This window comes from Oncorhynchus mykiss, chromosome 1 (assembly GCF_013265735.2).
Source record: "Oncorhynchus mykiss isolate Arlee chromosome 1, USDA_OmykA_1.1, whole genome shotgun sequence".
NCBI lineage: Eukaryota > Metazoa > Chordata > Actinopteri > Salmoniformes > Salmonidae > Oncorhynchus > Oncorhynchus mykiss.
Window position 1 is genome coordinate 41,578,992 of NC_048565.1, and position 16,370 is coordinate 41,595,361.

Below are 16,370 nucleotides of genomic sequence, written 5' to 3' on the forward strand. Positions count from 1 at the left end.
ATTGACACACGCACACAACATCTGCAACAAACCACCCTCATACACACATTCTCAGCTCAACTTGACCCGGAACTTGACAGGCAACATTCTATTCCCCCTAGGTAACTTTGAGCTGGTCAGTCTGCTGTTGGAGCGGGGAGCAGACCCCATGGTGGGAACTATGTACCGTAATGGCATCTCTACAGCACCTCAGGGAGACTTGAACTCCTACAGTCTAGCAGCAGCACATGGACACAGGTAACACTTCCATAGTAGGATCAAAACACTTTACAGAGAAAACACATCTTTCAAACCACCCTCACACACACACATACAAACACACACACACACACACACACACACACACACACACACACACACACACATACACACACACACACCAGACACCCCCCTCCCCACACACTCACATTGCATAGTTTTGTGTTGACATCATCATACCTTGCATTATCACTACATTATCACAACTGTCACTACTAACAAATATTTCTGTCTGCTATCCTCCACGTACAGGAACGTGTTCCGTAAGTTGCTGTCCCAGACAGAGAAGGGAAAAGGGGACGTGCTGTCCCTGGAGGAGATCCTGGCTGAGGGGACAGAGGAGGAGAGGGGCCTGGAGGAGAGGAGCCCCTCCCAGCTGGACCTGGTCCGGACAGGCAAGGCCAAGCTCAAGGCCCTGAGAGAGGCCATGTACCACAGCTCTGAACACGGACACGTGGATATCACCATCGACATACGCAGCCTGGGTGAGTGCATACTTGGTAACACTTTATTGGGATAGTCCATCTATATAGGACAGATCAGTGGTGGCTGGTGGCACTTTAAGTCGGAGGACAGGCTAATGGTTGGAACGGAACAAATGGTATCAAACAAATGGTTTCCTTTCCATTCACTCCATTTGAACCATAATTATGAGCCATCCTCCCCTCACCAGCCTCCTCTGGAATAGAGGCTCAACAAACAATCAATAGACCAGATCAGTAACATGTCAAGTTGTCAACTGCATGTCTGTGACCTTGCAACAGGAAACGATCTACAGATGTTTAATAAGACCCATGGTCTTATTATTTCTAAACAACATATACATTCTGTAGGCCTTCACAGTAGTTACAGTATAGATACGTGCAGCCTTTGTCAGTATACTAGATATACATTCAAATCAAATCAAATCAAATTTTATTTGTCACATACACATGGTTAGCATGTGATACATGTATTACATAAAGATGCAGTAGATTATATAGAGTACAGTATATACGTAGACATATGAGATGAATAATGTAGGGTATGTAAACATTATATTAACATTATTATTATTAAAGTGGCTGGAGTTGAGTCAGTGTGTTGGCAGCAGCCACTCAATGTTAGTGGTGGCTGTTTAACAGTCTGATGACCTTGAGATAGAAGCTGTTTTTCAGTCCCAGCTTTGATGCACCTGTACTGACCTCGCCTTCTGGACGATAGCGGGGTGAACAGGCAATGGCTCGGGTGGTTGTTGTCCTTGATGATGTTTATGGCCTTCCTGTGACATCGGGTGGTGTAGGTGTCCTGGAGGGCAGGTAGTTTGCCCACGGTGATGCATTGTGCGGACCTCACTACCCTCTGGAGAGCCTTACGGTTGTGGGCGGAGCAGTTGCCGTACCAGGCGGTGATACAGCCCAACAGGATGCTCTCGATTGTGCATCTGTAGAAGTTTGTGAGTGCTTTTGGTGACAAGCCGAATTTCTTCAGTCTCCTGAGGTTGAAGAGGCGCTGCTGCGCCTTCCTCACGATGCTGTCTGTGTGGGTGGACCAATTCAGTTTGTCTGTGATGTGTACTCCGAGGAACTTAAAACTTACTACCCTCTCCACTGCTGTTCCATCGATGTGGATAGGGGGGTGTTCCCTCTGCTGTTTCCTGAAGTCCACAATCATCTCCTTAGTTTTGTTGACGTTGAGTGTGAGGTTATTTTCCTGACACCACACTCCGAGGGCCCTCACCTCCTCCCTGTAGGCCGTCTCGTCGTTGTTGGTAATCAAGCCCACCACTGTTGTGTCGTCCGCAAACTTGATGATTGAGTTGGAGGCGTGCGTGGCCACGCAGTCGTGGGTGAACAGGGAGTACAGGAGAGGGCTCAGAACGCACCCTTGTGGGGCCCCAGTGTTGAGGATCAGCGGGGTGGAGATGTTGTTACCTACCCTCACCACCTGGGGGCGGCCCGTCAGGAAGTCCAGTACCCAGTTGCACAGGGCGGGGTTGAGACCCAGGGTCTCGAGCTTGATGACAAGTTTGGAGGGTACTATGGTGTTAAATGCTGAGCTGTAGTCGATGAACAGCATTCTCACATAGGTATTCCTCTTGTCCAGATGGGTTAGGGCAGTGTGCAGTGTGGTTGAGATTGCATCGTCTGTGGACCTATTTGGGCGGTAAGCAAATTGGAGTGGGTCTAGGGTGTCGGGTAGGGTGGAGGTGATATGGTCCTTGACTAGTCTCTCAAAGCACTTCATGATGACGGAAGTGAGTGCTACGCCCCGTAGTCATTTAGCTCAGTTACCTTAGCTTTCTTGGGAACAGGAACAATGGTGGCCCTCTTGAAGCATGTGGGAACAGCAGACTGGGATAGGGATTGATTGAATATGTCCGTAAACACACCAGCCAGCTGGTCTGCGCATGCTCTGAGGGCGCGGCTGGGGATGCCGTCTGGGCCTGCAGCCTTGCGAGGGTTAACACGTTTAAATGTTTTACTTACCTCGGTTGAAGTGAAGGAGAGTCCGCATGTTTTGGCTGCGGGCCGTGTCAGTGGCACTGTATTGTCCTCAAAGCGGGCAAAAAAGTTATTTAGTCTGCCTGGGAGCAAGGCATCCTGGTCTGTGACTGGGCTGGTTTTCTTTTTGTAATCCGTGATTGACTGTAGACCCTGCCACATACCTCTTGTGTCTGAGCCGTTGAATTGCGATTCTATTTTGTCTCTATATTGACGCTTAGCTTGTTTGATTGCCTTGCGGAGGGAATAGCTACACTGTTTGTATTCGGTCATGTTTCCAGTCACCTTGCCCTGATTAAAAGCAGTGGTTCGTGCTTTCAGTTTCACGTGAATGCTGCCATCAATCCACGGCTTCTGGTTTGGGAATGTTTTAATCGTTGCTATGGGAACGACATCTTCAACGCACGTTCTAATGAACTCGCACACCGAATCAGCGTATTCGTCAATGTTGTTGTCTGACGCAATACGAAACATATCCCAGTCCACGTGATGGAAGCAGTCTTGGAGCGTGGAATCAGATTGGTCGCACCAGCGTTGAACAGACCTCAGCGCGGGAGCTTCTTGTTTTAGTTTCTGTTTGTAGGCAGGGAGCAACAAAATGGAGTCGTGGTCAGCTTTTCCGAAAGGAGAGTGGGAGAGGGCCTTATATGCGTTGCGGAAGTTAGAATAGCAATGATCCAAGGTTTTGCCAGCCCTGGTTGCGCAATCGATATGCTGATACAATTTAGGGAGTCTTGTTTTCAGATTAGCCTTGTTAAAATCCCCAGCTACAATGAATGCAGCCTCAGGATATGTGGATTCCAGTTTGCAAAGAGTCAAATAAAGTTCGTTCAGAGCCATCGATGTGTCTGCTTGGGGGGGAATATATACGGCTGTGATTATAATCGAAGAGAATTCCCTTGGTAGATAATGCGGTCGACATTTGATTGTGAGGAATTCTAAATCAGGTAAACAGAAGGACTTGAGTTCCTGTATGTTGTTGTGACCACACCACGTCTCGTTAACCATAAAGCATACGCCCCCGCCCCTCTTCTTACCAGAAAGATGTTGGTTTCTGTCGGCGCGATGCGTGGAGAAACCAGCTGGCTGCACCGACTCCGATAGCGTCTCTCCAGTGAGCCATGTTTCCGTGAAGCAAAGAACGTTACAGTCTCTGATGTCCCTCTGGAATGCTACCCTTGCTCGGATTTCATCAACCTTGTTGTCAAGAGACTGGACATTGGCGAGAAGTATGCTAGGGAGTGGTGCGCGATGTGCCCGTCTCCGGAGTCTGACCAGAAGACCGCTTCGTTTCCCTCTTTTACGAAGTCGTTTTTTTGGGTCGCCGGCTGGGATCCATTCCGTTGTCCTGGGTGAAAGGCAGAACACAGGATCCGCTTTGCGAAAGTCATATTCTTGGTCGTACTGATGGTGAGTTGACGCTGCTCTTCTATTCAGTAGTTCTTCTCGACTGTATGTAATGAAACCTAAGATGACCTGGGGTACCAATGTAAGAAATAACATGTAAAAAAACAAAAAACTGCATAGTTTCCTAGGAACGCGAAGCGAGGCGGCCATCTCTGCATCAGTAGTACTGCATCAGTAGTAGCAGTAGTACTGCATCAGTAGTAGCAGTACTGCATCAGTAGTAGCAGTAGTAGCAGTACTATCAGCAGTAGTAGCAGTACTAGCAGCAGTAGTGCAGTACTAGCAGCATTCTCACCCTATACATTGTAATCTAAGAGATCTAATAATCTGGGGTCATTGCATCCCAGTCACATGAGGTTAGCTGTAGATTTTCTGCCTGTGTTGTTGTCGTTTTCCCATTGGAATGAAGGCCTGGCTGTTTGTGTAACAACCTTGTGTTTTGTTTCCCTTTTGTCTCCTAGTTGCACTGAGCTCTCTTAGTGTGTTCTCACTTCAATCACTCACACTTCAGCCACTTAAAGTCTATAATGTTAAGCAAAGATCTTGTAGTTTATTGACAAGATACAGTACCAGTCAAAAGTTTGGACACACCTACTCATTCAAGGGTTTTTCTTAATTTTTACTATTTTCTACATTGTAGAATAAAAGTGAAGACATCAAAACTATGAAATAACAATGTGGAATCATGTAGTAACCAGAAAGGTGTTAAACAAATCAAAATATAATTGAGATTCTTCAAAGTAGCCACCCTTTGCCTTGATGACAGCTTTGCACACTATTGGCATTCTCTCAACCAGCTTCATGAGGTAGTCACCTGGAATGCATTTCAATTAACTTGTGTGCAAATAAGTTAATTTGTGGAATTTCTTTCCTTCTTAATGCGTTTGAGCCAATCAGTTGTGTTGTGACAATTTAGGGGTGGTATACAGAAGATAGCCCTATTTATGGCTTTATTTAAGTCCATATTATGGCAAGAACTATTCAAATAAGCAAAGAGAAACGACAGCCCATTATTACTTTAAGACATGAAGGTCAGTCAAAACTCTGAAAATGTCAAGAACCTTTCAAGTTTCTTCAAGTTCAGTCGCAAAAACCATCAAGCGCTATGATGAAACTGCCTCTCATGAGGACCGCCACAGGAAAGGAAGACCCAGAGTTACCTCTGCTGCAGAGGATGAGATCATTACAGTTACCAGCCTCTGAAATTGCAGCCCAAATAAATGCTTCACAGATTTCAAGTAACAGACACATCTCAACATCAACTGTTCAGAGGAGACTGCGTGAATCAGGACTTCATGGTCAAATTGCTGCAAAGTTAAACCACTAGTAAAGGACACCAATAATAAGAAGAGACTTGATTGGGCCAAGAAACACAAGCAATTGACATTAGATTGGTGTAAATCTGTCCTTTGGTCTGATGAGTCCAAATTTGAGATTTTTGGTTCCAACCACTGTGTCTTTGTGAGAAGCAGAGTAGGTGAATGGAGGATCTCCGCATGTGTGGTTCCCACCATAAAGAATGGAAGAGGAGGTGTGATGGTGTGGGGGTGCTTTGCTGGTGACTCTGTCTGTGATTTATTTAGAATTCAAGGCCCCCTAAACCGCATGGCAACCACAGCATTCTGCAGCGATACGCCATCCCATCTGGCTTGGGCTTAGTCCCACTATCATTTGTTTTTCAACAGGACAATGACCCAACACATCTCCAGGCTGTGTAAGGGATATTTCACCAAGAAGGAGATTGATGGAGTCAATCTGGCCTCCACAATCATCCGATCTCAACCCAATCAAGATGGTTTGGGATGAGTTGGACAGCAGAGTGAAGGAAAAGCAGCCAACAAGTGCTTAGCATATGTGGGAACTCCTTCAAGACTCTTGGAACAGCATTCCAGGTGAAACTGTTTGAGAGAATGCCAAGAATGTGCAAAGATGTCAGGGTGGCTACTTTAAAGAATCTGAAAATATAAAAAATATTTGTATTTGTTTAACACTTTTTTGGTTACTACATGAATCCATATGTGTTATTTCCTAGTTTTGATGTCCTCACTATTATTCTAAAATGCAGAAAATAGTAAAAATAAAGAGAACCCTTGAATGAGTACTTTTGATTGGTACTGTAATTCACAGAAGACAGAAATAGAACAAAACTGTTTGACATAGAAACACCGGATATTCGTCCAGTTTAAATTTTAAAAGACGTTATTATTGAATTATTAAACATTCCACCCATGAGGCTAAAGAGGGCGCTTTTGGTCATTGACTGCAGGAAAGGGCTACGGGGTTCTTCGGCTGTCCCCATAGAACCATTTGAATAACTGTTTTTGGTTGCAGGTAGAACCCTATTGCCTTCCATGTAGAATCCTTTCTACAAATGAGTTCTGTAGAACCCTTTCTACAAACGGGTTCTACCTGGAACCCAAAAAGGGTTCTTCCTGGAACCAAAAAGGGTTCTCCTATGGGGACAGCCGAAGAACCCATTTGGAACCTTTTTTTTAATACATAATGCCTCTTGGTGTGTCTCAGGAGTCCCCTGGACGTTGCACACCTGGCTGGAGTCTCTGCGGACATGTTTCCTGCAGCACCGGAGACCACTGATCCAAGGCCTGCTCAAGGAGTTCAGCTGTATCGAGGAGGAGGAGTACACACAGGAGCTCATCACCCACGGCCTGCCACTCTTGTTTCAGATCCTACGAGCCAGCAAGGTGACTGGATATCAAGGCCTCTATTCAAAAAGTGTCTCAGACGATTGCTGATCTAGGATCAGGTCCCACCTCTTATTCATTATGAACTGAAAGGCAAAACTGATTCTAGATCAGCACTCTTACTCTGAGTCGGGCGCATATGTCACTGTCTGCCTTCTGCTTTTCTCCATATCCACATTCCACTTTCTGTCAACTTTCAACCTAATTTGTTGCGTAGGGAAATTAGTTTTGCAGGAAGATCATACACACATTAGAGGAATTTCAAAGGGCAATTCACAATGTGAAGGTTGTCATCAGATCCCAACACACAATCACTCTCTGTCCCGTGTCTCCATCTCCATGTGCCCCTCTTTGTCTCCTTTTCTCTCCTGACAGTGAAGATAATCATGTCTTCTCTCTGCCTCACAGCCAGACCCTGAAGAGATAACCTATAGTTGTTCTAATTTCCTTCTATGGGCCCTGGTCAAACGTGGTGCACTAAATACGGAATAGGGTTCCATTTGGAACTTAACCTATTTGTCTTCCTGTGATTATGTAATACAGCCCGTAGCTTCACAGTGACTGACAGAATCACCCAGAGGCCCAATCCATTTCAATTAGTGCCTTGATTTATGATTTATGCCCTCCGGTTATAACTTAGTACCCATTCTTGAAAAACCCACCTTCTCTCTTTTTCTCCTCAAGATTCACTGCAGCATTAGATCCAACAGAATATCTCTGTAATATATTAGAACTAGAATCTCCTATTTTGAGTCTCACAATAGAATGCCTTTCATTTCCAATTTAACTTTTGGCCTGTCATGTAGTAGGGTGTGTGCATTATTGCTGAGAGAGAGAGCAGATGAATACACACATGCACATGGGCACTCACACACAAATACACACATACACTTAAGCACACACACACCTATGCTTGCTTGCTCTCTCTCTCTCTCTCTCTCTCTCTCTCTCTCTCACACTCTCTCTCTCTCTCGCTCTCTCTCTCTCTCTCTCGCTCTCTCTCTCTCTCACACACATGGACACACATTGCCCTCTCCTGTCCCATTCCAGCAGCCGCCCTTGTCCCTGTCAGGGTTGATCTATGGCAGAGGCAGTGACCCCATCTCTTTGAGACCCCAGGGACCCCGTCACTGTTTGTCCTGTCATATCCCTGCTAATGATGTGTGACTTCAAGGTAGAACACATTCATCTTCCTCTAGCCAGACTGAGTGTGTGCCAGTCTATTCACACCTCCTTGTTCTCCTTGTTTAACACACACAAGGGAAGGCTGACGCACAACAGAGAGGGAGTGACACAGAGAACATTTGTACATTTGTTTTTCTGTTCACGATGTGATATGAGAATTTGCCTGTGTTATGTTTCAGTAGTTCTACTGTGTCTCTCAGGAGAGTATACATCAGGTATCCATGTGACACATTTTAATAGCTTTTGTTTGTACAACTACGAGAGCTCAGCCTCTGCCTGGAAAGTTAAAAAAAACACATGAACCTCCTTGTGGAGTGAAGTGGCTGGTAATTGATGTTGGAGGCGTCATGCTAGCGTGGTGCAGGGAGGCAGATTTGTTGAATACACAGGGGAATTGTTCTATAAAGCGCACCGGTCCATTGTGTATGCGCGCGTGTGTGTGCGCGTGCGTGTATGCATGCGAGTGTGCGAGACGGGTGTGTGCATGCTACTACCCCTCTACCTTCTCTCCCATAGGCTCTAGTACAAAACGCAGTGACTCAGACACACCCTCCAACAGGAGAAGCCCATTCTGTCCCTGGAGACGTCTCACACTCAAGCCCGACATATTATGTGTATCATCGTCACGTGGATATACAGCACATACAACAGCATTATAGCTACAGTACATCAGTGTGATACTCACCCCATCCACAGATAAAGGGTGTGGGTCACCTGATGTCTGCAAGTGGCCTTTACTAATGGTTGACTGTGAGCTACTGTGCTTGATCAGTTAGTCGCCTTTGTGACTTGGGATATTTGAAGATTTGTTAGTGAATGTGGTAGTGGATATCTCTACATGAATAGGCCTTTTAAATGATGGGTATAGAGTAATCTCGGAACCCAGAACTAAATTCTCGCATAAGCGCTGACCTCCGACCAGCTAATGGATTGTGGGTGTTGGGAGAGACTGGGTATGGAGTGTTGTATTTAAATACCCATGTATTGTGGGTAGGAGTGTTGTATCTAAATACACATGTATTGTGGGTAGGAGTGTATAAAACCAGTCTGATGTCTAACCCCTCCTGTCTGTTATGTTCCAGAATGAGGTAATCAGCCAGCAGCTGTCAGTGATCTTCACCCAGTGCTACGGGCCATACCCCATCCCCAAACTCACAGAGATCAAGAGGAAACAGACCTCACGCCTGGGTGAGCACTATAATTAGGATTTTGACACTTTGCAGCAATAGCTAGACTTCTACATATACACTACATGACCAATAGTATGTGGACACCTGCTCATCGAACATCTCATTCCAAAATCCTGGGTATTAATATGGAGTTGGTCCCCTCTTCACTGCTATAACAGCCACCACTCTGTTGGTAAGGCTTTCCACTAGATGTTGGAACATTGCTGTGGGGACTTGCTTCCATTCAGCTACAAGAGCATTAGTGAGGTAAGGGCACTGATGTTGTGCGATTTGGCCTCGTAGTTGACGTTCCAATTCATCCCAAAGGTGTTCAATGGTGTTGAGGTCAGGGCTCTGTGCTCTCACCAATCTCGACAAACTATTTCTGTATGGACCTCGCTTTGTGCACGGGGGCATTGTCATGCTAAAACAGGAAAGGGCCTTCCCCAAAATGTTGCCACAAAATTGGAAGCACAGAATCGTCTAGAATGTCATTAATTGTATGCTGTAGCTTTAAGATTTCCCTTCATTGGAGTTAAGGGGCTAAGCCCGAACCATGAAAACAGCCCCAGCCACTTATTCCTCCTCCACCAAACTTTACAGTTGGCACTATGCATTCGGGCAGGTAGCGTTCTCCTGGCATCCTCCAAACCCGAATTCGTCCATCGGACTGCCAGATGGTTAAGCGTGATTCGTCCCTCCAGAGAAGGTGTTACCACTGCTCCAGAGTCCAATGGTAGTGAGCTTTACACTACTCCAGGCGACACTTGGCATTGCGCATGGTGATCTTAGGCTGCTCGGCCATGGAAACACATTTCATGAAGCTCTCGATGAACAGTTCTTGTGCTGAGGTTGCTTCCAGAGGCAATTTGGAACTCTGTAGTGAGTATTGTAACCGAGGACAGACCATTTTTACACACTATGCGCTTCAGCACTCGGTGGTCCTGTCTGTGAACTTGTATGTCCTACCACTTCGCGGCTGAGCCTTTGTTGCTCCTAGACATTTCCACTTCGCAATAACAGCACTTACAGTTGAACGGGGCAGATCTAGCAGGGCAGAAATTTGACGAACTGACTTGTTGGAAAGGGTACCACGTTGAAAGTCACTGAGCTCTTCAGTAAGGCCATTCTACTGCCAATATTTGTCTATGGAGATTGCATGGCGGTGTGCTCAATATTATACTCCTGTCAGCAACGGGTGTGGCTGAAATAGCCAAATCCACTAATTTGACTGGGTGTCCTCATACTTTTGTATATATAGTGCACAGATTCACATGAATATAGACATGTGCCATCTGGTGGCTAAAGATAGTAATAAACTGGGTATTCAGAAGTGACTTGGAATACATGATGAATCTGTGTGCCTTCCAGACCCTCACTTCCTGAACAACAAGGATATGTCAGATGTGACCTTCCTGGTGGAGGGCAAGCCCTTCTACGCCCACAAAGTCCTGCTCTTCACCGCCTCCGGCAGGTCAGAACGCTGCACTGCACTCTCTCTCTCTCACACACACACACACACAGACAGGCACAGACACACAGGGCAAGTTTTCTGGACACAGATTAACCTAGTCCTGGACTAAAACACACTTTCAACAGAGATTCTCCAATCATGATTTCTAATCTTGGATAGGCTTAAACTGCATGCTGGCATATTCCTACATTTCCCCTTGCCCCTAGATCTGAAATGATTGGATAAGTGTAAGTGAAAAGGTATAAACTCCCCCCAATCTATCTGAGGGAAAGTGAGAGCTTTTCCTGATCAGGTCACTAAACACTCCTGTCCCCAACTACCCATACATAACTCAAAACCATTAATGCCGAGGTCATTTGATCCCTATATTTCAAATGTGCTTGTGTTTCACCATATAGATCTGGATACTTGCGCCATCTGTACTCTGCTTACACCATTGACACACACACACACAAGCACAGCAATTGCACATTGGCTACACAATGATGAACAATATGACTGACTGCAGATTTGTGTAGAGACTGTGTCTATATTGTCAGTGCGTTGATCCATAATGTCATGTTCTCCGGCCTTTGGGACCCTAAGAATACTCTCACTTCAGATCCTGTCACATGTCATTAAGGATGATTGACCCGATAGGTCATACAGTGAGTGAGGACTTGTCACAAGATGGTGGATGTCCTTGACAAATGCTCTGTTGACGTGTTCTGGAGATCTGGTGGCATGTGTGAGGGGCCTTGTAAAAACCTGGATCATATTTAAATGGATGGGAACCATTACTTTCTCTATACCGTAAAATACACCGTTTTTTTTTCAGTCATTGTGTTTTACTCTGTACCATAGAGTGTATGACTTGATCACAACAGTGATTACGGTTTTCATTGGTGAAGTGTAAAGACCATGATTGAAACCATTGTGAATCAATGTTTACTACGGTAATTCTGTAATATCAACCAAGATAAGGTTTCTAATTCCTCATTTTCTCTATCTGGTTTGCATTTATCTCTGTCTTTCTCGCTCCTCTCCTCAAGGTTTAAGTCTCTTCTGGCGAACAGGCCAGCTGCTGAAAACACATGTATTGAAATCAGCCACGTCAAATACAACATATTCCTGGTATGTTCAAAGAGAAAACGACCGTTCTGTTTACTTAGATATCTGTTTTCCCCTTACAATCTGATCATATCGATACATAGATCCAGAAACGATCCAGACACATGCACAGGTCGGGCTTTATCTGTGCAGACCACATGCCACTTTCCCCTTCCAGTTTCTAAAGTGCCCTTTTATTGTTGTGCTGAACCCACTGCCCGCAAGTCGATGTTAAATATGTGTAATTTACAGTGTTGGGGAAGCTACTCTGAAAATATAGTTTACCAAGCTACCAATCACTTCACACTGGAAGAAGTTAAGATTCCCTACAGCTACACTTAAGAAACATTTAGTTGACTTAACTAAAGGTACTTTGAAAAAGTAGTTCACTACATCCAAACTACTTAAATGTTCAATATGTAAATATGAAATGTCGTAGACTACAAATTGCATGAACAGGTCATTTTTGGGTCAGATGTTAACAGAATGTGTCCATTTAGCCTATTAAACACAACAACTCTGTTTCAAGTGAGAATTAGGCAGGTCTGATGCTGAAAAAGAAAGTCAATTCTTACCTACTTTACCCATATTCTCTTATTTAGTTCCTGTAGTTAGCTACACCATTACATGGCAAAAAGGTAATTATCTACTGAAAACACTAGTGGATTTGAATTTAGATAAACTACCACCAAGCTACTGCCTAATGTAGTTCAATTACTAGCTGAACTACATATAGTTCACTACTCCCCAACACAGGTCATTTAATTAGCCATTCATATTTGGCCATCTATTGCTTTTATGTAACTTAATAATCAAAGTCATAATTGCTGTGTCTGTGTCTGGTTCGTGCAGAAAATCTTTTTTTTGGGTGCCCTTTTTTTTGTTAGAGCACCTACCCCTTAAAAGGTCTGTGCACGGCCCTGCATAGATCATACAATGTTGTGACACGTTCTCAAAATGGACTGTTCATACAACAACAAGAAAAGAACCCACATTATTTCCCATGACAAATCCATTTCCAGGTCGACTGAGTCTAGGTTTTATGAACGTTGTGTAAACGTCAGTTCTCACTACTGTTACAGCTGGTGATGCAATACCTGTACTGCGGTGGGACGGAGCATCTGCACATCAGAAACACAGAGGTTATGGAGGTAAGACTGGTACAGTAGCTCACTCCTGGACATTGTCAGTCGTGCTGAGTCATAACCTCTACGATGCAGTGAATCCTAGACTGATATGGATGCATCAATGTAGATACCTGATATGAGAAGATTCATGTTCTATTTGTCACAGTTCGTGAGAAGCAGTAATACAATATATGTCCAACAACATGTAATACTTTACCTAGCCTGGACCCAGATTTGTGTCGTTGTGACCATAGGTCAGGAGTTAAGGCAGCACAAATAGATGCTACCAGGCTATAACTCCTCTTTTCTGGTGTGTGCAGCTGCTGTCAGCGGCCAAGTTCTTCCAGCTGGAGGCGCTGCAGAGGCACTGTGAGGTCATCTGCTCTAAGAACATCAACACAGAAACCTGTGTGGAGATCTACAGCCACACCAAGGTGACAGGGTCGAGTTGAGTTGAGAATGGATGTATATGTGGATGGTTGGGTTTGGGGGTTGCCATGTGCATGTCTACTGTCTATCCGTGTGTGTGTGTGTGTGTGTGTGTGTGTGTGTGTGTGTGTGTGTGTGTGTGTGTGTGTGTGTGTGTGTGTGTGTGTGTGTGTGTGTGTGTGTGTGTGTGTGCGTGTGTGTGAGGCCGTAGGTGTGCGTGTGATCATGTGTAAAAATCTATCCCTGTGGTTGCCTGCATGCTAGGTGTCTGTGTTTGTCTGTGCTGCTGCAGTACGCACTGTAGGCATGTGTGTGCGTGTGAGCAAAAATGAATAGGTTTGGCATACATCTCAAACTAGGTAACACTCATCTGTTCTCCAACCTTTCGCTCTATCAGTTCCTGGACTCCCCAGAGTTGGCTGCCTACATCGAGGGCTACTTCCTGAAGAACATGGTGGTGCTGATCGAGCTGGAGCCCTTCAAAACGCTGCTGTACGACACGCCCCCAGGCAGCCCCGCCACAAACGTACTGCTGGACCTGGAGAAGACCCTGGGCATCCGCATCCAGTCCATCCACCTGTCCTCCTCCAAGGGCTCCATCGTCTGATTGGTTGATTGATTGGTTGGTTGATTGATTGATTGAGCTGCTACTGGGACTGGAACTGTCTATCTGTCACCATTGTCCCCAGTACAATACATACCTGTACTGAACCACAATCGACAGTAACGCTATTGAATCACTTGCTGTGCTGACTCATGTCATTGCCATTCCCCTGCAGCCTACTGAGCCTATAGGTCCGAGCAGTTAGGCAAAGTGGACAGCGCTGGAACCTCAGAAATTTCTGTAGAGCTGTAGTAAAGCTGATTGATCAAAGCAATAGTGGGACTATATCACTGAGACCCAGTGAGAAGAGTGTGTGTGTCTGGGATCATTTGTAAAGCTCCAGTCAACATTGCTTCGCTCCTTGAAATTAGTCTCCAGACTGCAGTCAAACCTGCCATTGTCCACTTGTATTCTGGACAGAATCGTTGTTGGTACTTTTCTTAGCATTGTTCTGCAATCCTACATAGCTTTATAGTCTATTTATGACTGGACCTAGCCAAACTAAACATAAGAGCAGACCTGGGTTCAAATACTTTTTGAAATCTAGTCTTCCTGGAGTGTCAGATGGGTGGGGTTTGCACTTTTGCGACTAATATATTGGTTCCATTGCAACGGGGAAGCTCAATCGCCCAGTTCTTAAAAGGATGTAAAACGATTTCAAATAGTATTTGAACCCAGGTCTGTTAAATGTAACGTGATATATGGACATACTGTTTGTAATGTGTTCATATCTTTCAAGGGAGTCATGCAAAGGAGAGAGGTATTGGGAAATTCTTCAAGCTACGTTTGGGAAAGCTGGAGAACGCAGGAACACATTTCCTTCCTTCATCCGCTGTTAGAACTGTGTAAATATTGTGAATAAAACACAGAGCTTTGGCTCTTCCTGTAAGTTAATGTATATATCCTACAGATGTTTCTTCTCATGCGTCTCACCATTGAATATTGCTGTAAAAAAAAACGCTCTTCTTTTCAATGTGTTATCGTTCTGTATGTTTCAAGTTGCATGTCACGAGAATGACTGTTTTGTTTGTGTTCCGTTTGGTTTAAGAGTGACATGAGACTGTAGGAGGGAGTGGGAGGGGTAGAGGATTGATACTGTCAGCATGAATCTCTAAATGTGTAGAAGTGTAGTGGTGTCTTCATTTCAGGGGAGAACGACGAAGGGCCTGGATCTGTATTCAAAAAGTGTCTCAGAGTGGGAGTGCTGATCTAGGATCAAGTCCTCCTGTCTGTTTCGTCTTATTCATTATGATCTAAAAGGCTATAACAGGCCCTAGATCAGCACACGTACTCTGAGACATTTTATGGTTAGGGGCCTGGTTCAAAATATTACCAGGGTCTTAAATCTTAAACCGGAGAAGCGTCTTTTGTGTTTTCCAGACATTGTGAAACCACATGTAAATGTGTGACTTCCTCTATAAAGATTAATATAAAGAATTATATGAATCCTCTCTCAACTGGTACAATTCTTGGCTCGACAACAATCTCAACTCTTTTTCCTGCTGTGAAAACTTCAAACCTAAATAAATGTTTTTCAGTTGTTGTTGGAACCTGTGGATTTGCCCTCTGGTGTTCTGTCATTAGCTAGATCCCCCATGGCGGAAGGTTTGGATGGTTGTCTTCGATCCCAGCTAGGGAGTTGGTTCTGTGATACAACCACACACTTAGCACTGTACTACAGAGAATGAGTGAGTTTTAGGTTGCATTCCAATTCTCCACCCTTCTCTCAGTGTGCACTTGCAGTCTTCGAGTCATGGATTTAAAAGTAGTGGAAACTGCCTCCAGCCAATGCTTATGCCAATCCAATGGTTTTAAATCCATGACAGTGAGTGTGCAAGTGCACACTTTGGGAGAAGTTTGGAAAATCGGGATGTAGCCTTAGAATACAATCCTGACAACGTTGTCTTGTGCAACTGTTCAACCCATCTGTGATCATTAGATGTGAATGCCTTTAGCCTGGTCTCCAACGTGATATGATCCCTTTCACTATCATCTCACTCCACGAAAGGGGGCATATCAGTTTGGATCCTGTGCTAGAATGTCTGCAGAGCACTGCTGGAGCCCAATAGACAGGACTCAATGCTGGGAACACATACAATGCACCGTGTAAATAAGGCAGTATACAAACAGGATTGTGATATTCTTAGCAAAGTAACTCTGTGTCTAGAGGGAGAGAATACAAGTGGTCAGAGATAAGTAGTCAGCATTCGAGAAGGAGAGAGACGAGAGAGAGAGGCAGCCAGTCAGAGAGAAGAGAGAGACACTCGGACGAAGAAGAGAGATGGAGTTTAAAAGGGAGAAGAGAGAATCAGTGCCATTGTAACAGCAGTGCAGAGGAAACAGGCGTGTCATTGTACTCCGCTCTTCTCTTCTCTAGTCAAGAATCTGTGGTTCTACTTTACGGAACAGTGCTATAGCATCAATGGACTGCTGCATAATGGAC

General features: G+C 44.8%; 1 protein-coding gene across 2 annotated transcripts in view; it reads left to right on the top strand.

Moving 5' to 3' along the window:
- btbd11b (BTB (POZ) domain containing 11b) overlaps window positions 1-15,485 on the top strand; it is a 131,761-nt gene extending 116,276 nt beyond the window's left edge. For both annotated transcript variants that reach the window (XM_036977555.1, XM_036977566.1), the window contains 9 exons: window positions 102-237; window positions 511-743; window positions 6,672-6,850; window positions 9,118-9,223; window positions 10,576-10,678; window positions 11,710-11,791; window positions 12,850-12,918; window positions 13,215-13,328; window positions 13,721-15,485. In XM_036977555.1, the coding sequence (XP_036833450.1) occupies window positions 102-237; window positions 511-743; window positions 6,672-6,850; window positions 9,118-9,223; window positions 10,576-10,678; window positions 11,710-11,791; window positions 12,850-12,918; window positions 13,215-13,328; window positions 13,721-13,930 (1,232 nt within the window). In that variant the 3' untranslated portion in view covers window positions 13,931-15,485. The remainder of the gene's footprint in view (window positions 1-101; window positions 238-510; window positions 744-6,671; window positions 6,851-9,117; window positions 9,224-10,575; window positions 10,679-11,709; window positions 11,792-12,849; window positions 12,919-13,214; window positions 13,329-13,720) is intronic.
- Window positions 15,486-16,370: the final 885 nt, after the last annotated feature.